The sequence below is a fragment of the Aulonocara stuartgranti genome, assembly GCF_965226115.1.
Source record: "Aulonocara stuartgranti genome assembly, chromosome: 7".
Taxonomy (NCBI): Eukaryota; Metazoa; Chordata; class Actinopteri; order Cichliformes; family Cichlidae; genus Aulonocara; species Aulonocara stuartgranti.
The window spans coordinates 5,900,950-5,927,195 of NC_138945.1; the positions used below are offsets into that span (position 1 = coordinate 5,900,950).

The 26,246-nt window shown below is 42.2% G+C and overlaps 1 protein-coding gene across 4 annotated transcripts in view; it reads left to right on the forward strand.

Moving 5' to 3' along the window:
• The window catches only part of mical2b (microtubule associated monooxygenase, calponin and LIM domain containing 2b), a 61,588-nt gene that overhangs the window by 20,164 nt on the left and 15,178 nt on the right, over positions 1-26,246 (forward strand). Inside the window, exons 3-25 of one of the 4 annotated variants that reach the window (XM_082540088.1) lie at positions 1,728-1,935; positions 4,630-4,746; positions 5,342-5,443; positions 7,703-7,858; positions 7,970-8,070; positions 9,064-9,321; positions 10,130-10,245; positions 10,407-10,533; positions 11,880-11,970; positions 14,182-14,329; positions 15,000-15,196; positions 17,706-17,800; positions 18,227-18,295; positions 18,403-18,531; positions 19,148-19,330; positions 19,429-19,701; positions 19,783-19,911; positions 20,285-20,755; positions 21,444-21,545; positions 21,732-21,824; positions 22,587-22,773; positions 22,858-22,931; positions 24,023-24,110. In XM_082540088.1, the coding sequence (XP_082396214.1) occupies positions 1,728-1,935; positions 4,630-4,746; positions 5,342-5,443; positions 7,703-7,858; positions 7,970-8,070; positions 9,064-9,321; positions 10,130-10,245; positions 10,407-10,533; positions 11,880-11,970; positions 14,182-14,329; positions 15,000-15,196; positions 17,706-17,800; positions 18,227-18,295; positions 18,403-18,531; positions 19,148-19,330; positions 19,429-19,701; positions 19,783-19,911; positions 20,285-20,755; positions 21,444-21,545; positions 21,732-21,824; positions 22,587-22,773; positions 22,858-22,931; positions 24,023-24,110 (3,514 nt within the window). Of the gene's footprint in view, positions 1-1,727; positions 1,936-4,629; positions 4,747-5,341; positions 5,444-7,702; positions 7,859-7,969; positions 8,071-9,063; positions 9,322-10,129; positions 10,246-10,406; positions 10,534-11,879; positions 11,971-14,181; positions 14,330-14,999; positions 15,197-17,705; positions 17,801-18,226; positions 18,296-18,402; positions 18,532-19,147; positions 19,331-19,428; positions 19,702-19,782; positions 19,912-20,284; positions 20,756-21,443; positions 21,546-21,731; positions 21,825-22,586; positions 22,774-22,857; positions 22,932-24,022; positions 24,111-26,246 lie in introns of those variants that run through there. The other 3 variants (XM_082540089.1, XM_082540091.1, XM_082540090.1) reach the window with 3 other exon arrangements.

Below are 26,246 nucleotides of genomic sequence, written 5' to 3' on the forward strand. Positions count from 1 at the left end.
ACTCTCTTGCAAGCTCCACCAGGAAGTCCACCCGTCTTTCCTTCGTCCCGGTGCATGCTTGATACAGCACATGAGCATTCAGTGCTGCCATGTCAATCATGTTCGCTGCAATTTCCAGTGTGTGGGGATCATTTGTCACCAACTGCATCACGTGCTACAACCCTGGTCTACATATCACCGTTGATGAACAGCTTTTCCCATCAAAGACTCGGTGCTGTTTCCTGCAGTATATTGCAAGTAAACCTGACAAGTTTGGGATCAAGTTTTGGGTGGCTTGCGACCTAAAATCCAAGTACATTTGCAATGTCTTCCCATATCTTGGCAAGGACCCCAATCGTCCCACTGGGGAGAGACTTTCTGAAAATGTAGTAATGAGGCTGATGGAACCATTCCTAGACAAGGGCAGAAATGTTACCACGGACAATTTTTTCACATCGCTTTCACTCGCGCAAAAACTTCTTAGACGGTGTGTTGATTTCTCCCTAAGATGGCAAACTGAAACACTCCAAGTTGGTGACCTTTGGAGATTTATTTCCCTGGATGATTGAGAATGCATCAAGATGAAACACAAAAGTGCACAGCTTTTAGCAGCTCCCCCACCCCCTCAATCACACACCCCCACTCCCCTCCCTCCAGAATTCCCAGGTAACAACCTAATATACATATGAATGACTAGCCAATTTAGCTTCCACTTGGCTGAAGCTAAAGCTTAGCTAAAAGCCTACCAGCCATTTGGCTGCTCTCCGGGTTTTATAGGTAGAAAAGCCAAATGGCTGCTCTCTGGGAGTTTAGTATTATTTGCTCAAAAACATTATGAAAGTTCACATATGCATTTCATGTGATACAATAAGGATCTCCTCTTTGGTATTTTCTGTCACGTGAGTTTTGTCTCGCCATAAACGAATGGATATTCTGAGCACTGTGTTTAACGCAGCACTGGAAAGCTCATTTCTGAAGGAGAAGATAAGAAGTCTGGAGGGAAATGAGGCCAGAGACTCACAGAGGGGAGATTGACACAAAAGGGCTGGGTTGGGAGTTGGCCAAAAATAACAGAAACTATTATTTCAGGCTTTTTTTTTTTCCAGGAGAAAAATGGTGGGCCTAAGGCTGGGTGGGCGATCTCTCTTTTAAAACTGTATCTATTCTCAAAATGAGGGCAGAGGATTTAGCAGTTTGGGACTTTGTAGAGTTCTGTGAATCTATCGGTTTTTCGTTGTTCTTTTTAATAAGGTAGCCGTTAGAAATGTACCCTAACAAAAATTATCCAAATTGCTGTGCTAACTGTTTGGCTACGTAATTTCCTGTGTAGCTGTAAAATAGCTGCGTGCCAATCTGGAAATGAGGCGCTGACTGTGATTAAAAAGAGGGGCGCTAGCTGCTGCAAGACATTTGAATGATGCTTTCCCACTCCAGCTGCATGCATGGCATATTTGCATTAGGGGTTGAAATTCAGTAATCTGTAAAGTATATGTTTAAGCTTACATGCTGATATTTTAGGTATGTTGAGTGATTCACAACCTGATTGGGTTGAATAACATGCAAGAGAACATTTCAGTTACTGTCTGTTGCCGTTTGCCTTCAGACCTCTCTGTGAGCTCCCTTGTTTTATAAGCTAGTGTTAAACAAGCTAGTACAATGACAGTGAGAGTCAGACAGGCAGACGACATGCTGGAGTTGTTCCTGTGTTGCAGTACAGATTCTTAAAACTGAAATCTTCTCCCATTCAGTGTTTGATCATTGGCGGCGGTCCATGTGGCCTTCGGACGGCCATCGAGCTGACTCTGCTGGGCTGCAAGGTGGTGGTGATTGAAAAAAGAGACACCTTCTCCAGGAACAATGTGCTCCACCTCTGGCCCTACACCATTCACGACCTCAGGGGACTCGGGGCCAAGAAGTTCTACGGAAAATTCTGTGCTGGCTCCATCGACCACATCAGTGAGCGTGCACACATCATTTGTCTCCTTTTTTTAAGCTTTGATGATAATCTTCCAAACAAACAGCGCAGCAGACTTGTTGAAGTTGACTGAAAGTTAAAGTGTGACACACATTCTTTGATTTTTAGCTCTAGGAAGGAAGACTCATCCTAATTCTTTTCAAATGGCTCCAATTTATGATTGAATAATTCATCTGCTTTTAAAGTTATTTACTGACCAGGTTCTAAATGGTTGTAATAGGAAACAAAACACGAGTCCCATGGTATCTTGATAATATAGTCATGAAACAATCTCATTTGAGACATAAGAAAAATGAATTAAAATTCAGTTGCTCTGCCTGTCTGAAATTTTATTAAGCTATAATAATATTTTGGGAAATTTTCCATCTTTTATCTCTTAATGTGGTTTTTGTGAGTGTATTTCTGGAGATCTGAGGAAGTGCAGTACCAGCTTTGATGTCGGGCTTGTACTTTGGCTGAAAGTTGGTACCATCCTTTAGCCCAGAGGAAGTTGCTACTTTCTCCACTCTGTGTGTAAGGGGTGGGGCACAGACATTAGTGGATGCCCAGGGTTCTTACCCCTTAGTCTTAACTAAACGTGAATTTCCTATGCCAGCTGAAGAGGTGTCAGATTATAAAACAAGTCTGGCAAAAGTTCTACGTTATAGAACATTTAATCGCTCTGAAAATTTTCTAATATTGGTTTGATTTTTTATTTTTTTTTTAATGTATTCATTCTAATCAGATTTTTCAAATTCTAATCTAATTTCATTTCTAATGTTATTTTTGTTTGGAGCGGTATCTTTATGATTTCTTGCATGTGATGCGTTTGAAGCACATTTGTAAAAATAAAATGGGCTGTAAAGTCCTCAGAGTGGCACCGCAGTAGTGCTTTAACAGAGAAAACATGCAAAGTACTGTGAAGCCATAACATGTAAATGGTTCCTGCCTCTGAGTAAGTGCACTGTGTGTGTGAGAAATCACTACTGTGCAGTAAATGCGATGTTGTCTGGCCACAAAACCAAAGCCAACGTCACAGAAGTGGATGTGTGACTCTGTGTCATGTGAGAGGAGGATTGTTTTTCCTGCAGCCTGACTTGCTGCAGCTTGCAAGTAGCGGGGCGATCGTGGCTCAAGAGTTGGCAGTTCGTCTTGTAATCGGAAGGCTGCCGGTTCGAGCCCCGGCTCCCACAGTCTCAGTCGTTGTGTCCTTGGGCAAGACACTTCACCCGTTGCCTACTGGTGGTGGTCAACCTCGCCTCTGTCAGTGCGCCCCAGGGTGGCTGTGGCTATAATGTAGCTTGCCATCACCAGTGTGTGAATGGGTGAATGACTGTATGTAGTGTAAAGCGCTTTGGGGTCCATAGGGACTAAGTAAAGTGCTATTCAAATACAGACCATTTACCATTCACATTTCCATTCGCACTTGTTGCTCTCCAGCTTTAGTAACTGTCATGTATCTCATTTCAAAGATGAGGTCTGCTGACTCTCTTCACTTCTCGTCACATCTGTACTGTACGGGCATTCTTTGCTAATGCATGTGAGTACAGTGTAAATGCTTCGGCATATCAGATTCTTACAGTAGTGTAGGGGGAATCTTCTTCCAGCTGCTACAGCAGATCATCTGCCTCCATCTCATCCCATCCCTAGCATCCTCCTCCGCCACACCCACCCACTGCATGTCCTTCTCCTAACTTTAATTCATTCTGGAGCACAAGTGGAAACATGTACAAACAACTCGCATTATATTATTCTAAAAACTAAAAAAATCATGCTTATGTTGATTTTAAATTTTGACTCATTGAGAGTCTGTTGCCATGTCTCTGCAAGTATCTACTCTTGTCAGTCTGTTTTATGGTCTGTTTGGTTGCAGTACTCTGTTGTACCAGATTTGTATGTGACAGATCCACACAAGTACGGTGTCCTTGTCTTTGTTGCTTTGGATTCATTCAGTCGCAGCAGCAGCAAAGCTCTATTTTTATAATCCTTGTGATTACCTTTTTGTGTCAGCGGTTCTTCGAGTTATGTGACATGGCCTACTTAAGAAGCATAAAAAGGTTCAAACCCCCAAACTATTTATTTCATGAATAAATAACATTAAAAACTCATCTGAGTCCAATTTCAGCAAAATAAACATCAGCACGAAAGCATCAGTAAACCACATTCCATACCAAAGGTTGTATATATTAAACTTAGTTATATTTGTTCCCCTGCTCATCAACACCCAGAATTTGGGGGTTTTAAACCATTTTTGGTCATTAGTTAATTAGTGCTAAATGACAACAAACGAAAAGCCACCTGTTTTTAAGCCTTCCTAAAGTTTAAGGGTTAGTTGTTGAAAATCCACCCACCATAGCGTTGTTATGGAGGCTTTAGAGCACAGCTTACAGCCTGTAAAGTTCATTCTAACTTTAAAATCCACCCTGGAATGGGCTCGGGTCATTTTTGGCACTTCTCTGTTGGCATAATTTCTTTTTATCCCTGTAAGTTGCTGCTTGGGTAGAAGAATGCCTTTTTTATAATCATGGATCTTGGAGGATGTTGGCTTTTTTTAAATTTCCCAGTTTTATTCTGGAGATTTAATTGATGTGTGTCAATAACTACTAAGTATGAAGAATTGCTGTTTTTTGCCAGTAGAGATGGTTCTTTTCTTGGTTTGCTCTGTGAACATACTTGTCTCTTTGCCCCTGCTCCAGGTATCCGCCAGCTTCAACTGATGCTGGTAAAAGTGAGCTTGATCCTTGGTGTCGAGATTCACGTCAATGTTGAGTTCATCAAACTGCTGGAGCCACCAGAGGAGCAGACAGATGTCGGTGAGTATGTCCTCATGAACAAATTCATTACACCAGTGTGTGAGTCAGTGCATTGCTCTACTATGAAGCCATTTTCAGTTCCAAAGTCAGTAAGTATCCTCACAAATACAGAAAGACAAGTGTGTCTGTGGGTGTGTATTTGTGGTATTATCTGTATGTTAAAGTGTCACGAGTGGCAGTGACATGCTGGGACCCGCCTGCATATCTTGGCTATATAAGGAAAGTTCCCTACACACAGTGCATGTTAAAATGATCGCACATTTGAAGTGTATATAGAGTATTTCTAATAAACTGTGTGGAGAATAAAGATAAACTGAGTGTGCTGTTAAATTTTAGTTGAACTCTGTGCTGTGTTTTCTGAATGTCTTAAAATAGCATGTCCCACACAGCATGTCCAGAAACTTTCTCACTCTAACACTCCAAGGAACATGACACAACTATGTGACACTGAGAGGGTAGTTGAGATCCAACCTCATCTGCTCTGTTTCGTGTTTTTCTTTAAAATCAGCACTTGAGCGTGCCTTCCTGCCTTCCTGCTTGTGTTTTCTTGCACTGTCCTTGAATATCATATATGGTTCCTTGTGTTCTTCCTCAGGTCATGGTTGGCGGGCAGAGATCCGACCCTCTGGCCATCCTGTCTCGGACTTTGAATTTGACGTGGTGATTGGAGCTGACGGACGCAGAAGCACATTAGATGGTGAGAAAAGATTATAGGTTACAGATGCGAGTGGTACTGTGGGTCATACTTTGTTATGGACCTACATTTCAGGAGTCAAAGCTCCGTTTGTTTGTTTTTTGTGGAAATGAGGTGAGGTGGCGCAAAGCTGCTTTCGGCCACTTGGTAAAGCATTTCCTGCTGACATAGTTTCAGCTGGAGGCTTAATGGTGCGTATGGGGTCAGAGGGGTGTTCTGGTTCATGAACTGTTGGAGAGCTTTGTTGGCTTTGTCAAAGCGTACAAGTTGCAGTGTTTATTTTCTGCTCGTGTGTGAGTGTGTGTGGCATATGTGTGTTATGAACATGTTTACTTTCCCATAAGGACGACTGATGGGAAGCATCATCCTCCTGAAGGTTTGGTGTCTCCATGACTGCAGAGAAACTCTTTCAACTGCATGTTGCTCCGGGACTTTCCTCCAAGGAATATTCTAAATAGGATTATAATGGTCGACTAGTAGAAGGGGGGTGTTTGTGCAAATTATTTGTTAGGGAAAGAACAACATTATGACTAACTCCTGACTGTCATCTACACTAGATAACTTGAGAATTGCAGCATCTGTATTAAAAATACTAAATTCCCCAATGGTTAGGCCCTGCAGGGATTTTCTTCAGACTTGGAGTAATTCCACACATCCATGATGAGGATGGCAAAGAGTCTAAGAAGCTTGGAAAGAAAAGCGTCTGGACTTCTTTAAGTTGCTTGAAGACGTTTCATCTCTCATCCAAGAAGTTTCTGCAGTTCTAGGGTCAAATGGTGGGGAGTCCCAGATTTAAGCCCTGTGGGAGTGAGAGGGACACTGGACCCCCTAATGATCCTCTACCTAATCACACGAGCCAAGGTGTGAAAACGGGTGTAGGTCACCATCAGCCAAGGTTTCGGGTGAGCTCATTGTGAAACCTAGCCCCACCCTATCATGTGATTTCCTGAGGTCAAAAGGCCCAGGATGTGATGTTAAGGCATCTGGGAAGGGATCTCAACACTGGATGGCAGAGAGTTGGTGTCGTAAACCACCGCCTCTGTTCAAAGATGGCCGTTCACAGTGGACATAGATGGCTTCTTTCACTCCTCTTTCAAACCGTCGGTCTTCTCTGTCCAAAATGGGTACATTGGCATCTTCGAAAGAGTGACCTCTGTCCTTGCAGATGGACCGCTGAGTCTTGTCCCGGGATAAAGGATGTGATGTACACTTGGAGCCTGTTTGATAAGTACTTTTGGATTTTGGAGAGTACATTAGCGGTATTGAGGGAATAATATCTACATGCTCCCTCTCATTCAGAGTATTATAACATTTATTGTCAAAAGTATGCAGATGACACACAACTCTACACATCAGTGTCACCACATGATTGCAGTTCCCCTACACTTAAACAAAAAGTGCATTAAGCAAATCGGTGGTTGTTTTCACCCCCAAAGAAAACAGCCTATCTAGAAAACATGATGCACAAATTCAGCCTTACATCAGAGGTGCTGGAGCCTATCCCAGCTGTCATAGGCCAAGACGCAGGGTATACCCTGGACAGATCTTCAGTCTATCACAGGGCTGGCACAGAGACGCACTCACAGAAACACCTATAACCACTTGAGACACCAGTTATTTTAACCCCATGCATGTATTTGGGGAGGAAGCCAGAGTACCTGGAGACTCCACAAAAGGCATCTCTTGTAAATCCAGCCTGGATTCAAACCCAGGACCTTATTTCTGTGAGGCAACAGTGCATTTCCCTACCGTGCTAGTACCATAGGAAAAATATTGGAAAAATTAAAGGATTTCAGTCTGAAGCAGATGCAGAAAATCTTGCTTGCACAGTATTCAAATGATCACATCTTCAGCGGATTATTGTAACTGTGTCTTTACAGGTCATAGTAAAACTACAGCTCATTCATAATTCTGCAGAAATCTAACAAACATCAAAAAGGTGGAGCGCATTACTCAGTAAAAAAGAAATCACTGCATTCCCTTTGAATAACTTTTAAAATCATTCTCATGTGTAAAGCACTAAATGGACTCTTACTGAGTTACATTTTTAATTCAGCCTTTGCCTTACAAAACATCCAGATCGCTGAGGTCATCAGGAGCAAGCTTACTGTTTTCCCACTATTGGAACAAACAAAGTGAAGCTTTGTGGATTGTATTTTCAATACTTTTGTATTGATTTACCAACTTCAGGAAATAATAAATGATTTGAAATGTTTGAACCCTTTTTTTGTTTTTTTGTTTTTCCTCCCCCCACCTCTGCAGGTTTCAGGCGCAAGGAGTTTCGTGGGAAGCTGGCCATCGCTATAACGGCTAACTTTGTCAATAGGAACACAACAGCAGAGGCCAAAGTAGAAGAAATAAGTGGCGTGGCCTTCATCTTTAACCAAAAGTTCTTTCTGGAACTCAAAGAGGACACGGGTGAGTCAGGAAAGAATGTTGCAGTGGGAAAATGACAGCTTCTCCCGCTCTAAATGCTGCTCCTTCCTGCGCTAAACGTCCTCTGTTAAGTAAATATGTTCATGTTTGCAGGAATCGACTTGGAGAACATAGTTTACTACAAAGACAACACCCACTACTTTGTCATGACTGCAAAAAAGCAGAGCCTGCTGGACAAAGGGGTCATCATTAATGTAAGTTTACTCAGCTGACTTTGATTTAATCAGACACACAAACATAGATTCGACTCTTCCAGACTCCAATGGGTCACAGTTCACACCCTCCCTCTGTGGTTAACCCTGGTTCCAGGATTCAAAGGCCGTTCCCAAACAGGAATGCGTGCGTGCTCGCCAGACCAGTGAGTGACGGGTCGGCATAGAGGAGGTTGATGAATGGGGTTCTAATTAAACGCTCATGCGCTGCGCTACACACACACACACACACACACACACACCTACACACACACACACACCATTAAAGAGATTAGACATTATAAATGCGGTTATTACAGTTGCATTAGGACATCAACTGGATCATATTGGAAAGGCTCCATGTGACCCTCAGTCTAACCACCCAGTAATGTCTGCCAAACCAATTATCTGAAAATACACACACACACACACACACACACACACACACACACACACACACACACACACACACACACACACACACACACACGAGAGTATTAGAGTATTGGGGATGGATTGGCATACGTATGAGGGCTATTTATTAATTTTCTTTCTCTCCCCTCTCACATACATTTATTACCAGTTCAAGACCATTACATGGATTTCTCTTAAGATCCTGGAAACTCTCCCTAAACCTGTTACAACTGTTTCTTTTAAAAAATGTAATTATTTCTTTTAAGATAATTTGTGACGATGAGGTCCCCACAGTGTAAAAGAAGGCAGATGTTTTCCCCCACAGTGGGAGTAATATAGGTAAAGACGCATGTGTTCAGTGAAAGACAGTGTTGAGCCTTTTAATAAATTAATTTTTTTTACATCAAGTTTTAGCAGAAATATAAAACTCATTTCTGAATTATCCCGGTTAATATTTCTTCGTTGACCATCAGCCTTGCTGCTTTGATTAAAAATGATGGGATAACACTAACTTTTTAAATATGGTGGAAAAGCAACTGTCAATACAATGTGCCTAAAACTGTCTCCTTCTTCTTAATGCAGGATTACATGGAAACTGAACGGCTTCTGAGTCCTGACAACGTCAATCAGGAAGCGTTGCTCTCATATGCTCGTGAAGCGGCTGATTTTGGCACAAACTACCAGCTGCCATCCCTGGACTACGCCATCAACCACTACGGACAGCCAGATGTAGCCATGTTTGACTTCACCTGCATGTACGCCTCAGAAAACGCCGCCTTGATCAGGGAGAAACATGGACACCAGCTGCTGGTTGCACTGGTGGGAGATAGTTTGCTTGAGGTATGAGAAGTTGTAGCGTTCCCTTTTCATTGACAGTCGCTCGGTTTCTCCCTCCGCTCAGGTTCAGAGTCTGCGTGTCATCCTTGACGGCGCACTGTCCTTCCACCCTCACATCGTACTTTGATCTTCGTAACATTAATCGCTTCCATCCGTCTCACCCAACAGTACTGCCGTGCCCGCGTGTTCAAGTTCAATCATAAATTTTAGCTGTTCCTGAGCTCTGCTGCTCGCACCATCACCAGCTCGTCCATTAACCACATCATGCTTGTCCTTCAGCAGCTTCACTGGCTTCTGGTTCAATATTGTATTGAGTTCAAAATTCTGCTCCCAGCTTTCAAGGCAGTCACTAACCTTAAGTGCCTCCCTGAACTTCTGGGTGCGTTTCTCCATTTCATTGTGGCATCCACCCGTTTGACTGCTATGGGCTCGACAGGCTTCACCTTGTCCGTCCATCACCTGTGGAACTCCCTCCCACCAGACATCCATAACACCGACTCTCTGCTTTCAGATCCCATCTCCAAACACCATCGTTAAACTCCACACACAGTCTGATCGTTTCCCACCTGCTACTCTGGTCATAATGACTTTATGTATTGTAAACTTGTTTTATTAACTGTTTTATTGTATCTTTTATTGACTTAATGAGATGTATATTTTTAAGTCTTCTAATGTGATCTTGAGTGTTTTTGACAGGTGCCTAGAATAAAATGTACTTATGTATGTATTTATCAGTGTCGTGAAAGTTGTCCGACACTGCTCTTATTGTGTGCCAGGCTCAGCTTGTGTGTGTCATGCTTTCTGTTTACAGCCGTTCTGGCCGATGGGTACGGGTTGCGCTCGGGGTTTTTTGGCTGCCTTTGACACTGCATGGATGGTGAAGGGCTGGGCAAAAGGAAAGAGCCCACTGGAGATCCTGGCTGAGAGGTGTGTGAGCATGTTCATGGATTCAAACGGATTATGTCTTCTAATAATGCCTGAGCTGGTTTGTTTCCACATGAATGCACTTTTAAGTCATAGAACTCTGGGTTCCTTTTAAAAGCTGTTCTTTCTTAAGTCTGATAGTTAAATCTTTCTTTCTACTCCAGGGAGAGCATTTACCGTCTTCTACCCCAGACCACCCCAGAGAACATCAGTAAAAACTTTGAACAGTACTCCATTGACCCTGCTACCCGCTACCCCAACCTCAACGCCAGCTGTGTGCGCCCACATCAGGTGAGTCCTGTGCTCAACAGGGTACCTGTGAAGGAAGAAGGCAAGAAGTTGCCTTCTACACTTAACAGAAATACTGGATTGAAATCTCTACTTGTCTACCTCATTATAAACTAGAATGTTAGGGGATCATTTCCACATTAATATGGTAGATGTCACATAAATAAACCCGCGTTTGAAGAGATTTAGATGTTTCAGTTATTCTCCATAAGGCATCGACAACGAGCTCAAACTTTTTCTGAGCAAATTCTCTACAAATTCTGCAGTGTGAGATCAAATCTCTACTGCTGCTGGTGTTTTGGCACCAACCAACTACACCCTCAGTGAGAGCTGCGTTTCTAGATTTACATCGATAATATTCAGCTCTGCAAATAAGGGCAGTAGGGAAACTCAGTATGCTCACTTGAACTATGCAAATATATCACATTTGCCATCACAAATTCTGATGATTCAGCACTATGGTGCAGCTGAGAGGGGTCATCAAGGAGTAATTGCTATGATTCTGAATATGAAAATATGGGGACTGTCTGGTGAAATCAAGAAGGGTGGAATCTGACATCCCTACATTGATATAAACAAACTTATGTGGCTGTTTCATTACATTAACAAAAAAATAAGTAGTCATCAACACCAAACATCTTCAAACCCGTGGTCACACAAATATTCCTGGATTTGGTAAATGGACTGGTTCTTATACAGCGCTTTTCTACTCTTCTGAGCACTCAAAGCACTTTATACAACTTGTGCATTCACCCATTCACACAAGCACATTTTTCTAAGTGCTTTCTAACATTCACACACATTCATACTCCGATGGATGCATCGGAGAGCAATTTGTGGTTAGTATCTTGCCCAAGGATATTTGGCATGCAGACTGGGGGAAGCGAATCGAACCACCAACCTTCCGATCGGTAGATGACCTCCTCCTACCGCCTGAGCTACAGCCACCCCCAAATTTTGTCTTTTGTTTTTCGTCTTCATAGCCATTGGACAATAACAGCCAATCAGTTTCAAAAGATCAAAACAGGAAATGAGAAAACATCTCTCAAAGTATTGGTTCTCGTGACACTGGAAGCCTGCAGACTCTGAAAACTCAAATGTTTTTTTTGTGCAGTCAACACAATCATGTAATCTTTCCACTGAATGTGGAAATGAAAGAGTGCCAAGTACATTTTCTTCCAACAGAAACCTTTGTGGTCAGTATCATATATATTGCAGTTCAAATGCCATGTACCAATGTAACATTTAAAGAAAAAAAATATACAAATTTTAGTCGACAGCCTACAGTTTCTATCTGCACATCCCTAGAACCTATATGTCATTAGGCCTCCTGATTTTTGTACTTCCAGGTGCGTCACCTGTTCATTGATGGTCATCAGGGACCAGGTCAGATAGAAAGAGGAGGACCAGCACGTCGATCAGTCAACCTGTCCAGGAAAGGTAGATGTTCCTCCAAGCTACAAAGTGCACTCCAACCATCAAACATGAATAATGGATTTAATTATAATCGTGTCAAGTTGTAACCAATGGTAAGATCAAAGAACCTCAACGTTATAGTGCATTACAGAAAAAGACAGTTGATGATAATCGAGCTCTCCTCGTCGTGTTCTTGGACCTTTGCACTTTGAGAGCATTTGATGCATCTGGACAGACCCAGCATGTCGAACAGCTTCATTTTCTGCTGTGTGAGTCTTTAATAGTCACAAATTGGAGATTACAGTCCCAGCCAATCTACTTTGTTCACGGAGCTATAACAAAGAGCAGATTGTAGATGTGCCTAATATGTAGCGGCATAAAGGATTGCTGCCAACTGCTCAGGTGGGACTTAATTAGTCTGTAAAAGCTCCCAGTCTTCTTTTAATAGTAATCTGATCATTCTGACTCATCAGTAAGACCTGGATGCATCTGCAGCCTCATTAACACTGCATGAAAGCTTTCTTTGAAACATCAAATTGAGAAGCTCATACGAGGTTTCCAAAAACATCTTAGCACCGGTTGGCAATGTCATCTAATACCCCAAAAAAAGAGTCTGAATAAATTCCTCAGATTGGTTCACAGAAGGAAGGCCGCTGACATCATACTGAATGCTTGCTCAGCCCTCCTGAGGGGAAACTTTAGCTCCATCTCAGTCACAGGCTCGACACGCCTCATTGCAGACAATACAGGTGGATAACATTACACCTGCACGAGGGTCCAACATGAGGCCTCTTTCATGCATGAGCTGACCTGATATGATCTGGAAGAGCAGATGCACACAGTGTAGGGCTTTGCATTTAAATTTGCTCAATTTAGTAATATTAGTACTTTTGGTTATGTTGCATGAAGTCGTACTTTTCAGAGGCACTATGGAAGTATCTGTTCTAAAACCTGGGATGCAGGGGTAATCAAACATTGCATTTGTAAATAAAAAAAAAAAAAAAAAAAGGTAAATATTAACAATTTTAACAGTGTTCATGTCTCCTGCCCCCATAAACGATGCGCCCTGAGACGGCCTCCCTGTAATAATATGATGGCAGTATTGGAGCACAGGATTAACTGGAGAGCTAAAAAAAAAAGGAGTTGGTAAAGAGCTGCGATTATCCTGGGAATATTATACTAATTAGGACTAGGGTTTTGCAATAGAGCCTCAAAATTATATTGTATTATTTCAAAGGAAATTTGTAATACTTTTGAGAATGTAGGAAAAAATGGATCGAATCTGTAATAAATAAAAGCTGTGCTGCAGGCCGCACCAAAATGAAGAGCAGTGAGCTTCTGTAAATCTGTGGCCACAGAGTACCAGCAACATATTATATAGCAATAGTAGTGACGCAGCATAAGTCAAGCCCAAACGTAGCCAAGGTAGCGTTTTTCCCAGAAAAAGTGCTTAAAACTTTAGTTTAACAACAGCTAAGTCAAGTTCAGCTCTTCAGGAGCTGCACAATAAAGGTTTCCCACAGGTTGCTCTTCCTGTTGTGTGGAGTTTAACTAACTAGTGCATCAAGAATGGAGAACTGGCTGTTGTTAGCTTAACATCATATGAAGGATTCGTGATCTGATTGTACTCGGTGTTTGTTGAATCCGGTCCGTTTTCTTGCATTTTTGTTTTCTTTTAAGTTGTTGTCCGAGGCTGACAAGCAGCTGTCGCTGCATGGGCCTGTCTTGTTATTTGTGCTAGGAAGGAAGATGCATGACGTATGACATGACATATTAGTATCACATGCTTTTTATCATGTAAAATCATTAATAATTCTCACTAAGCCTGTGCTATTTCATAAGTTTGTTTAAAATCATGCACTGAAGAGGATACTGGTGTTTTCTCAGAAGCAGGGGATTGCATTGATACCCCACTGCTCCCAGTCCCGCTACCTATAGTGTTTTTGCAGAAAGAGTACTGGGACCCATTGGACACTCTAATTCCTTCTCTTGTTTGTGTTGCTTGAGTTTACGGTCATGATTTAAAGCATGTCCTTGCATGTGCTCTGCTGCCAGTGTTGCTTCAGGCCTGGGAGGTCGTTCAGGTTTTGCAAGTTCAAACCAACCCGTACTTTATTAACGTGCCATAGTGTCAGCACTGTCTGAGGAACATTTCCAGCCTTGAGGAAATAATGGTGACGATGAAGATGCCCTTTCCTGTGATGCTGCATGCTGACAGACTGTTTCTCTCTGTAGAGTCTGAGGTCCATCCTGGCCGCCTGCTGAACTGGTGTCAGAGGCAGACTCATGGGTACCAGGGAGTCGATGTCACCAACCTCGCATCTTCCTGGAGGAATGGCCTGGCCCTCTGTGCTCTCATCCATCGGCAGAAGCCTGAGCTCATGTAAGGAGAGCCAAAGCTTGCTAACAGGAAACACTTGCACTAATGCTCGTGATAATTCAGGCGACGATTTTTGCTTCTCATACTCATGCTCCGTCAACAGCTTCAAGAGCAATGTTTGGTTTAGAATAGCTTAGTAATTGAGTCATATGATTGTGCAAATTAAAAACAAACAAAAGAAACCTTTCAGAGCCATGTCTCTTTGGCTCTCTCCTCACAGTTTAATTGACTTTTCTTGTGCAATGCTCAATTTTTAAATTGCTTGCTTGATAATTGCTTGATTTCCTGCTGTAGTGGAGCCGTCAGCAGTAACTGGAATACCCTCAAATAGTCAGCAAGCATAGACTGCTTTATGTATGCTGTCATGAAGCCTCAAGCTGTCACCATCTTGGCTTATTGAAATTGTTCTGAACACAGTGCAGATCTGTATTTTGGTTAATGACTTATATTTTTGTCATATTTTCCTTTAGTTGTTTTTATTCAGCTTTGCTCTAATGTGTGAAGCATTTACGGGACATCTGTAAAATCTAGAAGCTAAATAAATGGCTTGAGTTATCCTCCACAAACGGCTCTATCTCTAGATTGTTTTCAGTATATGGAATATATATGAAGAAACCTCCTGAGCGTATACACACATCTCCTAACCTCACCTTCATCTCCTTTTCCATTTCAGTGATTATGACTCTCTGAACGAGGAGGACGTGGCGGGGAACAATCAGCTGGCGTTTGATGTGGCTGAGCGAGAGTTTGGCATCCAACCGGTGACGACAGGAAAGGAGATGGCTGCAGATTCTCAACCTGATAAGCTGCTGATGGTCCTGTACCTTTCCAAGTTCTACGAGGCCTTCAGGAACTCGCCAGCAAACAAAGGTCAGCTTCTTCCTCACAGAACCACAAAGATTCTTACATGAATTTTTTTTTTAATTCAATCATGAACAACCCAATGTTGTTGGGTTTTTTGTTTTTTTGTTTTTTAAAGTTAGTCTTCATCGTGTCTTTAAATGTAAATTTCTTGGACTGGAAACGGTAGCCCTAAAACCTGACCTCCTGACCCCAGTTTAGGAACAGGAAATGATCATTTAACATTTAACCGTGTGTATTGATCTAACCCTGAACACACAGACGGGGAAGCGGTCGAGGCAGTTATCCATTTGCCAAAAAATGTGAAATGCTGTATGTAACCCAAAAAAGCTGTGAAAACAAGGCTCTCCATCCACTTTATTTCTCTTAAAGGGCAAAACGATACTTGAGAAAATATCCTCACGTGGATCGCATCAAGATCCTTCTAGTGTTTTGGTTGGTAGACAATGATGCTGCTTACTGCTGCTGTGGACACATTTTCATTGTCTTTTTAAATTGTGGAGAAGTCCCTCTGCTAAATTATAGTCCCAGCTGAGTCTTCTACATGAGCTAAAGTTACATGTTACACAACTGTGGTTGAGTTGGTCCCTGCCAGAGACCTGAGTGGTATGCGAGCTATGTCTGTGGAAGACATATCCAGTCGCTTGGCGTAACTCTGGACGCCTTCAGGTCCAGCACCACTGCGAGCTGCAGCCTCAGCCACGTTTTACCTAACGCACTTTAATGTTGGTGTTTGCAGACTTCTGCTGTCTGCTGAACTCAAAGGATGGAAAAATGACTGACTTTCAGTTTATTTGGTGGGAATTTAGGATCTTTAAGTGCATGGCTTGAGTTATATTTAGTCTTTACACTGGGCCCCTTTGTGCTGCTGAATAGCCTCGGGTTATTTTGGAAAGATGCATTAGTGGTTTTTACTCCAGTTCCTTTTTTTATTTGGAGTCTAAGGATGAACCCTGGTCTAATTAAGTCCACTGCTCAGACTTGGCCTTATCTAAGTTTAGACTTATCTAAGTTTAAACAGGACTTGTTTCCAGTCCCATGTTTTTATTCTTGGACTCAAATAAAATAGCTTATATCAAAATAATTCACATTTTTCTGAAATTAGGCCATGCTGCTGCCCCTTAGCTTTTAAAAAAAAAAAAAAAAAAAAAAAAGTTGTTCCCATTTTTTGACTTTTAAGTGGGCTCTGCAAACGGCAGATTTGAGCAGTAGGTGGGCAGGATTTCTGTATTCATAGCCAACACAGCAAGCCTGAGATGGCCTTATAAAGAATATTGCACTTAGTGACATCAAACAGAACCAAAAGTAGAAAAAAATAGTGAGGGAGATAAACATGTAGAGCAGTGTTAGACTCTAAATGTGAAGCAAGCGCTTTGGGCATCAGCTTTGTGGAAAAGGCCTTCAGGGAGTTGATAAGTTGCTGAATACGGATCTCCGCCCACCTCCCCTATGCTAATGTTACACGGCACTCAAACAATTCCACAATAGCAAAGATGGTGCTTAAAGTGTGACTTCCTGGGGTTTTAATGGTTTTTATGCTTTTTTTTTTTCTTTTTTTTTTTTTTTCAAGCTGACTGGATCATGCAGGAGGGCAGAGTTCTGTGCACAGTTCTGTGTTCAGTGCCGTCCTGGCATACACAGGAGTCTGTGGTTGAAGATGTTCAGGTCCCGTGTCTTTAAAACGAGCTTAAATCATCATCCCTCCACCGCCGTGCTTGACAGTTAGAGTGAGGTGTTTTTGCTGACATGCTGTTTGGTTTTGCCAGACGTGGCTCTGTGCATTAATAGCCAAACATCTCCACTTTGGTCTCGTCTGACCAAAGGACACTGTTCCAGAAGCCTTGTGGTTTGTTCAGATGCGACTGTGCACACTTGGCTGCGCTGCCATGTTAAGAAATAAACTTGCTCCTGGCAACCTGTCCAAACAAGTCATGCTTCTTTAATGAAACTCTATTTTCATGAACTTGACCTGTAGTTTCTGAGATTTAGTTTTTTGGAATTTGCGATTTGGGCATTGGTAGTTTTGAGTCCTCTGTGTTGCTATTTTCCTAAACCATTTTTGACAGTGTTGTCCAGTGCGTTGTCTAATTATGGGAGGACCGCTGTTGCTGGGGACTGCTGTTTCAGCAGGGTAGTGTCTGCATCAATTTAATTTTCCTCTAGGTTGTCAGGACCCAGAAAGTCCCATTAAAGCTGCTCTGAAAACAAGTGATCAGCGATTTTTACTCCACCTGTCAGTGGTGGTTGTTCATGTAAAGGGAGCTTTTGTGTCCTTCTCTCCCACTGCCTTGTATGTGACGCATACAGGGTTTTTTTTGTTTTTTTCCATTACTCAAATCAACAAGTGTCGCACTTGCAAACAAATCCACCTCTAAAATAGGAATTTTACTGTTTCCAGCAAGCCTTGTAATGACATTTGATCTTAATAGTAATTTTACATTTTCTTGAACTGTTTTAGCAGAATTTCCTGAAAAGATTGGATAACTTGTATGTAAACTGTATTGTGCTTATTTTCCAGTTTCCAGAGAAGGAGATGAAAATGGTGAAGATTATCAATCTAAAACCAACCACAAGGCGCTAAACTTGCCTCAGCCCAGAAAGAGGATTCCCAGGGTAAGGAGAAATGCTGATTCTTGCATTTTGCTGCTTTTTGTGTGATATTGATTTGATCTGAACATTTCTGCTGCTCAACAGTAGTCATATAAATTAGATTAGAGATCAGGTAGCATTAAAGGTCAAAGTAGTGTTTGTAATGCGTGTGTTATCTAACCATGAATCTTAGCTGTTAGTGTGCATAGGATTTATGAGTGCCGGAGGAAAAAGGCGTATTAGTGTAGAGCATCTGTTGTGATAAATAGGTTTGCTTTGTGGTTAATACTCCTGCAGGTTTGCAAGTTTTGGCTTATTGAGAGTACAACAGCCTTTTATTTTGAAATTTCCCACAGGTTTGCCTCTTTTAAAGTCTTTTTTTTATTTTATTTTTTTAACGGATGAAAGTGAGATGCACTTTGTATATGTTTGTGTTGTCTGATGCTGCAGGATGACAAGAAACTGGAGGAAGATTCTGATAACAAGAAACGGCGAAAGGGCAACCACTACCTCACAGAGGTAGGTTCTTCTTTGAAATAGCTTCATTCTTCCAAGCAATGTGGGTAATGCCACTTTTTGCTTTTCAAATTGATCTCACTTTCTCTTTCTCCTTTGTGTGATGCCAGTTGTCCTGTCACAGTGCTCCCCCTGCTGGTGAGGATGGGGAACAACGGGAGAACAAAGTCCGCTCCATGGCAACTCAGCTGCTGGCCAAATTTGAGGAGAACTCCGCAACAGTAAAGGCTCGAACAAAGGTGAGTTTGGTATTTATTTCCTCATCCTCCCTCTGCTGTCTGAGCAGTCTGTGTCGCCTGTGGGGTTTCTGCCTTCTGACTATGTAAAGGGTCTTAAAGGTTGTTAATTTACTTGGGATTTGCCTGCCTGCATCGGATGTGTTGCAGAACAGTTGGCTGTCATTGTATCCGTCTGTAATCTTTTAGCTTTGACGGAGAACATGATGCAGTTTTAAGCTGGTTAAAGAATGCTGTTTGCAGGTTTATTTGATGGTACACCAGAAGGAAAAAGTGTCTGACTCAATACTTCATCTTTGAAGTATTTTCTGTGAGTGTATTTCACTTAAATTCAATAATACTATCTTATGGTAAACGTGGTATGTTGATATTATGAGACTTCCTTTCTCATGATGGAGCATTTACATCCAAATCTTGGTCAGTCTGACAAAAATCTATTTTTTGCTTTTACTTTGGAGAATTGATTTAATGCCTGTATCTTCCTCATGCATGCATTTGTTTTTGCTTGCTGTCCTCATATCACAGACTGGCTTCTTTGCGAAGTAACCCTTTCATGCTCTGCACACCCTTTTCTCACCCTTTACTTTTTATTTTCCTATCCACGCCTCCGTCGGATCAGGACCCATCAGATCCATCCTACTCTCCTGCTCAGTCTCCTCCAACTTCCCCACTTCCTTCATCAGATGAGGAGGATGAGGAAGATGGGGAAGTGGAGAGAGAAAATCCCCGTTTTGCAAAGCCCAAAGATGACACTCCTCCTCCTCCTCCTCCTAGTCTGCTTCCCACTCGCCCCAAGTGGCAGGTATGCTTGCCTCTGAGCGCCTCTGAACTTCTTCCATTATGTCATGTAGCATCTGTGCGCATCTGTGCATAATCCATTTCCTCTTGCCTTTGACCCAGCCTTCCATCTACCTTCAGTTGCTTGAGAATCCCGCTACTTTCCTCTCCTCCCCCAAATTCTCTCACACTCGGAGCGCCTGCAGTCGGTCTCCATCGCCCCCACGCTCAAAGAGCCCGTTGAGTCCTCCTCGCTCACTGAGCCCTGACACTCCTGAACATTACTACCCAGAACGCACCTCTCCAGACCTCTCACCTATTCGTCTTTCTCCCTCTCCTCAGTCTGCTCTGGGTGTTGGGCAGTCCTCTGAGAGATCAGGGGGGGTTATGCGGCAGGTGAATGTCATAGCAGTTCTTTACAGTATTTATTTATTTTGAATCCGTTCCAACTTTGACCGCCACCTGCTGTTCCTTTAGAGTAAAGACCAGAGACTGTCTGCTAGGGACTTTTCCAGGAGGAGTATAAAAGAGAGAGCTAGCCTCCTCTCCTCCATGTTTCCAGGCTCAAGCAGATCACCCTCAGCAGCTCCTCTTTGTCTACCACAGGTTGTGTATTATACACACTATTGGCATGAAAATGTTCATCCTTTAATCATTTTACTGCTGCATGTTCATGATGGCTAAATTGGGACTAATGCTCGTTTGAGATGTACAGCTGGCTGCTTTTCTGCTCTTTAATTGGTTGTCTGACAAAATGACATCATCTGGGAGGTTTAGACAGTTTGCAGTTTTTGTTTTTGACACTTAGAAGTCCTGCAAAACAACAACTTTCAGTTTAATTCCCAGCAGTGATTCTAAGATGGTAAATGTTACACCGCTCCTCTTCACTTTAGAGTTTGATAACCTTTTAATGATCTTGTTTCTGCGCTTTCATCATTTTATTCTACTCAGCCTAATGTTTCTGACTCCTCTTCTTTAGGTGGAATCATCCATTTCCTCTCCTCTTTCCTTGTCAACACCTCCTCTTGTTCTGTCTATACCTAAGAGCTCCACCGTCTACCCTGTGGTCCACCCTGTCCCTGACCCCACAGCCCAGGCTGGTTTCTCCTCTGTCCCACTTTGCACTCCTGGACACAAGGACAAGACACACACTCCCTCTTCCACTGACTCTGAAAAAACACAGGAAATCTGTTCACTTCATCCTGATTCCTCTGCACCCAACAGCGAAACATTTGCTGCTCTTTCCTTGCCTTGCTTTGGGACCCAAAAGAGCTCCTCTCCGCTCTCGGACGCTGGCTGTGAACATGAACAGAGCGGCTCGTCAGGCCTCGAGCAGAATTATGAGAATATGTGTGAGAGTTCACAGAACGATGTGGAAAATGAGCAGGAGAAGGTTCACAAAACTGTGACAGTTGATGATAGTAACGCATCTGAAAATAATCACACGAAGGTAACAGAGTCATTGTGCACGTCGATGGCCTGCATGAAGACCGCTTGGTAGTCGGTACTGCTTATCTAACAAAATATAAATGTAACGCTGCCTGAGCTGCATGAGCTTTAAACCTTCTGCAAAGTAACCCATTTCTGTGCCTGCATGAGTTTCCATTGTTGTGTTAACTTGTGAATGTCACGGAAGAAAACTAACAGCTGTAACATACTTCAACATTCAGTATACAGCAAGAAATCGCATTATGTTAATGAAAATTCAAATTCACAGTATTCTTTTGCAAAAATTCTTTTTTTTTTTCTGGTTTATTGTGAACCTACAAATATTATTTTTGGAAGTCTAATTCATAACAAACTAATTTACTAGCTATCTCCCCAATGGATAAAATGGAAACATTTCACGAGAATGTAAAAAAATTCTGTTAAAATTAAAGTGTTAAGGCTATTAACCTTAAACCTGCTTATTAAGTAAAAATGTTGCCTTCCAATTAATTTATTTAAAAAAAGCTTGTTTTATAAACTGACTTCATGACCAGGAACTATAAACCCCATGGGGGCATTAGATTTATAGTTTATAGCATGGGGGTCCTGCTCGTTGTTTTTCCTCTTGTATTCACATTCGCATGTGTTCAATAACACATTTATTCTTTATGAAATGAATCAAGCTGTTGCTCATTCTGCTGCTCATTTAGCACTCGGAGAGGTCTGGTCCTGAGGACCTCAGGAGAATCGTTCCAAAGTCACTCGCTCGCTCCATAAGTTGTCCGACTGGGGCTCCTCGTTACAGCAAAGAGGTACCAAGCAGTGCCTCAGTCTGAATACAGTGTGATACCGTTTAATACAAATCATCCATTTTCAGCCTTTTCCTTCTGCCCTCTTGATAATTCCTGTCTGATTCCCAAACTTTCACCCTTTTTCCTTCTTTTTTCCCCTTCTCGTCTTTTTGTCCTCCCGTCCTCTTCACTTGTCATTAATGTTAGCGTACAGTTGGAAAGGTATCATCAGCCATAGATGCTAAAGCTCAGATACTGGCCATCCTCTATGAGACAGACCACAGGCCCAGTGCTCCACCGGTAAGATGCATGTGGCTTTAGCCCAGAGTCTTTTTTTTGTCTGTGTTGCCGGGGTTCATTTAAAACTGCAGCTTGTATTCAATTTAACAGTATTTCATCAAAGCAAACACAACTCCAGATACTAATATTCATGAACTGATGGGAAATGTGTACGCCATAATCACGGGTGTAAGATGCATTTTGGGTGATGTAGGCAGGATGTCTTCTCTGGTTCTGGTACAGGACTTAGAACCTTTATGACAACTAAACAAATAATAAAATGTTAAATTGGTGAAGTTCTCTTTAACAGCATCTTTCATAACTAACAAAAAATGACTGTACTTGCTTCCCTGCTTTGACACATACACAGGCCTGGAGCAGGTCTAAACGTCCATGAATCTTCTGCTCTTTTTACAGTCCTGTAATATCGCCTGAGAATAAGTATCCAGACTGTTCCTGTGAACTGGAAGTGGTTGTTTTATTTTTTATTCTTGTTATTGACTCTTGCACAAAATTATACTGTGTGTCCCTAAAAACTTTCATATACTGCTTCAGCAACTTTACAGCTATCAAGAGCAACACTTTCTGTGATTGTGACCAGCTTTGCAGCTTTGACAGTTTCTTTATGCTGCAATCTGGCTGTTTGCTCCTGATATGTGTGTTTTTGTTTGGGGGTTCTTTTTCTTCCCCTCCTCAGGTGTCTCTTGGAAGAAAACTGTCCTAAAAGCTTGCTTGAAAGAATCTTTCAAAAATCTAACCCTATGCTGGCCTTCTTCCTCTCAGTGTGTGGTGCGTAAGGACTTCCCTCCCGGGTTGGGCGGCAGCGACATCTGCCACTTCTGCTCCAAGCGGGTGTACGTGATGGAGAGACTCAGCGCCGAGGGCTACTTCTTCCACCGAGAGTGTTTCCGCTGCGACGCTTGCAACTGCACTCTCCGCCTGGGAGGACACACATTTGACTCACAGGAGGGTACGTTGCATTTGCTGGACTTGCCTTTAAAACCTGTAGGAGACGTCACTTCAAAATATATATTTTTTTCTGCTTTCTGTACAGCTAAATTCTACTGCAAGCTGCATTATGCACAGCGCCTGTACAGCAATAACCCAGGAAGAGTTAGGAGGAGAATGGTAAGGAACCCAACACCCAACATTTACTTATTACAAAAGTAAATGTTTATTACACAATGTAATATCCATATGTAATATCACTGTTCAGTTCTATTAGCTAGCTTTTAGAAAAGATCTTCTTTTATAGCACAAAGGAAATGTTTCATGTTAACCTCTTTTATAAGGAGCTTGGAAAGAAAAGCGTCTGGACTTCCAAGTTTCCTTGAAGAAGTTTCACCTCTCATCCGAGAAGTTCTAAGAGCAATGGAGAGTCCCACATTTTAAACTCTACGGGAGTGTCCCCAAGAGGGACATGGACCCCCTATTGATCCTCTACCTAATCACACGAGCCAAGGTGTGAAAACATGTGTGGGTCACAATCGGCCAAGGTTTCAGGTGAACCCATTGTGAAGCCTAGCCCCGCCCTATGATGTGATTTCCTGTGGTCAAATGGCCCAGGATGTGAGTTGGCGTTAAGGTGTCTGGGAAGGATCTCAAACCTGGATTATAGATGACAGACACTTGGTGTCGTAAGCCACCGCCTCTGTTCAAAGATGGTCATTCACGGTGGACATAGATGGCTTCTTTCACACTTTCCTCTAAAGAGGATGCTAATGTTCACATTTTGGACATTTGGATATTTTAGGTAGAGGATCAATAGGGGGTTCATGACCCTCCTGGGGACACTCCCATAGGGCTTGAGACTCTCCACCAATTACTCTTAGAACTGAAGAAGCTTCTTCAAGGAAACAAGGAAAAAGTCCAGACGCTTTTTAGAGTACGATGACCTGGATGACTGAGAACCTTCAGACGGTTTTCTTCACTGTTATTCATATGAACGAGTACCTATTATTATGGGATGGCATTCCACCCTGCTTAAAGGATACAATCAAACCTTCAGTGTGGGTATCTGTCCTCATACTCTAATTCTGGATTACCCTATATTCAGCATGAAAAGAATAGCAGTGTTAGAGCATCGGTGTGAAACGGTAGTTTTAGTGGAGTAAACTTGTGTGGTTGTCTAAATCTTCTTGTTGAAAAGTTCCCTGTTGTTGTTTTAGAAGAGTGTGTTGCGTTTCTGAGTTCTTTCTCTGTGTGTTGTTTTTGTACAGGAACCCCAAAGTCGTGTCGCACCCTCGTCCATGGACGGCGGGAGCTACACCACCGCCACCACGGGCAGCACCCAGCTGCAACCCCCAGGTACCCTGGTTTCCTTGCTTAGGCGAGGCTTGAGCCTGCCGAGGCGTGCTAGCCGGGCTGTGTGTGTGTTGCCTCAACAGCTGTTGGGAAGTGTGTGTGAGTCTTTCTCAGCTGTGGGGTCGCACGTAAGGAGCTACTCGCATGACTATGTGTTGCTGTTTGAGCTGCTGAGCCTGGGCTGTCCTCTGCTCTACATGATGCATGAGGTGTTGGGACAGATCTACCAGGAGCCCCAGATGGCCCAGCAGCATCTCGTCGGCCACCAGCTCACTTAGGAGGGAGACTAACGGGGGGGTCATGGAGCCAGGTGGCCAGATAGGAGCCCAGATGGATTTTTTTCTTTTGCATTTCCCAAAAAAGCGTCAAATGTGCAATGCTTTCCATCATTTCATTTCATTTTAGTCTTGTGTTTTTGAAGCCATCAGTAATTTATGAAGCAGGACGCCATGTTGAGCGCTCTACCCGGGTTCTTTTGGTACATGCTTGTTGACCATCAGGCTCTCCTGGTGTTGTAACCTTCTCTGACTCACATGGGTTTGTTCCAGGCAGATTTTTACCCACTGGGCTGTCACAGAAATGTCCAACCCAGACCGCAAGACACTCTAAACAAGAATCTGATTAGTTAATATATCGTCAGTATTATAGTAATTGCACTAGAGTGACCTGGAACACGCTCTCTGCTTCAATCTTTTTAAGCCATCGGGACTGAGTGTTGGTTTTTCTCAGTGGACTAAACCAGTAATTGTGGTGTCTGCACTCTGCCTGCTGCCCCGTAACGCTGCAACACCAGAGTGTGCAATAGTAATACCAAACTTTTCTTCTTTCTTTTTTTTTTTTTTTTTTTAATCTCAAAGTATTTCACTTTGTGTATTTTCTTAAAGGTAATTCACCGATGTCCCTTTATTTATTCAGGATTCATTATTTATTGTATTGTTTTCTGTTAAAAATCATTTTAAAAATATGGATGGAATTCAAATTATTTAAAAAACTTCTACTACTTCTGTTTTCTAATTGTCACGAGAGCACCCACTCTGTGTTGGGGTTTTTTGCAGTATTTTCTTGCATTGGGTTATAAAATTAACTCAAAAGCACATTATTGCTTTTTCTTAAAAAATAAAACAAGAACAAAAAAAGACTCTTTATATAATGATCATTTCAGACTGTTTTTTTTTTTTGTTTTTTTTGTTTGTTTTTTTCTTTCGGCCTCCCTGTTGGCCAAAGTCATTGAATCCAAACCTACTGAAGTTCTTGACTCAGTGAAAATGTTCACTTTGTTTTTAGCTTTGCAACAATGTAGCGCTTTTATTTTGTGAAATGTGAGCCTTATTTGTTATATTCTGTTTTGTTAATGATACCTAAGGTGTATTCAGTGCTTAATATCGTAACGTGAGAATTTCAGTGCTGATTGTACCATTTCCTGTAATTCTCACTATATTGTGCATTTTTTCCATCTTTCCATTCATTCTCCTTTATCTTATCTGTCTCCTTTTTTCTCCCCCTCCCAAATTCATTTCCTCTGTCTCATTCACTTCATTTTGTTCAGTCCGTTCAAGTTTCCAATGCTGCACCCTCTGATTGGCTGAGTCCTGTGAAGGTGACGATTGGCTGGCTTTGGCCATAAGAGCTTGTCTGCTTTCGTAGCTCTGTACTGTCTCTGTGTAACCCAGAGTAACCAGCATGAACCACACGTATCGCATGCTATAGTTGATAAAGGTGTTACGTGCAGCTTTGTGGTATGTTAAATACTATATTAAATATTATGCAATGAACAGTATCATGCAAACAACTCGCCAAGAATACTTACATGAAAGGATGAAGCTGCCATTATCTTCAGTTCTTTGGTATCTAAACTGTGCATCAAACTGAAATTAGCTTTTCTTTTTAGCCATGCTAGCGGTTTGGCCCGTGCATAGACTGTATATAAAAGATGGAGCTTGCAAAGTGAAACAAATGTGAAATGGTAATAAACCAGTATTAATTCGAATGACCAGCAGGGGGTCAATCTTCTAGTTGCAAAAACATGTCCAGCTGTATAGAAATATGGAAAATAGTCCTCCGTTGATCGATCCCTTCGTAAATACTTTCCTGATACATTTCTTTTTTTTGGTCATTGTCACCAGTTTCAAGTCTCACTAA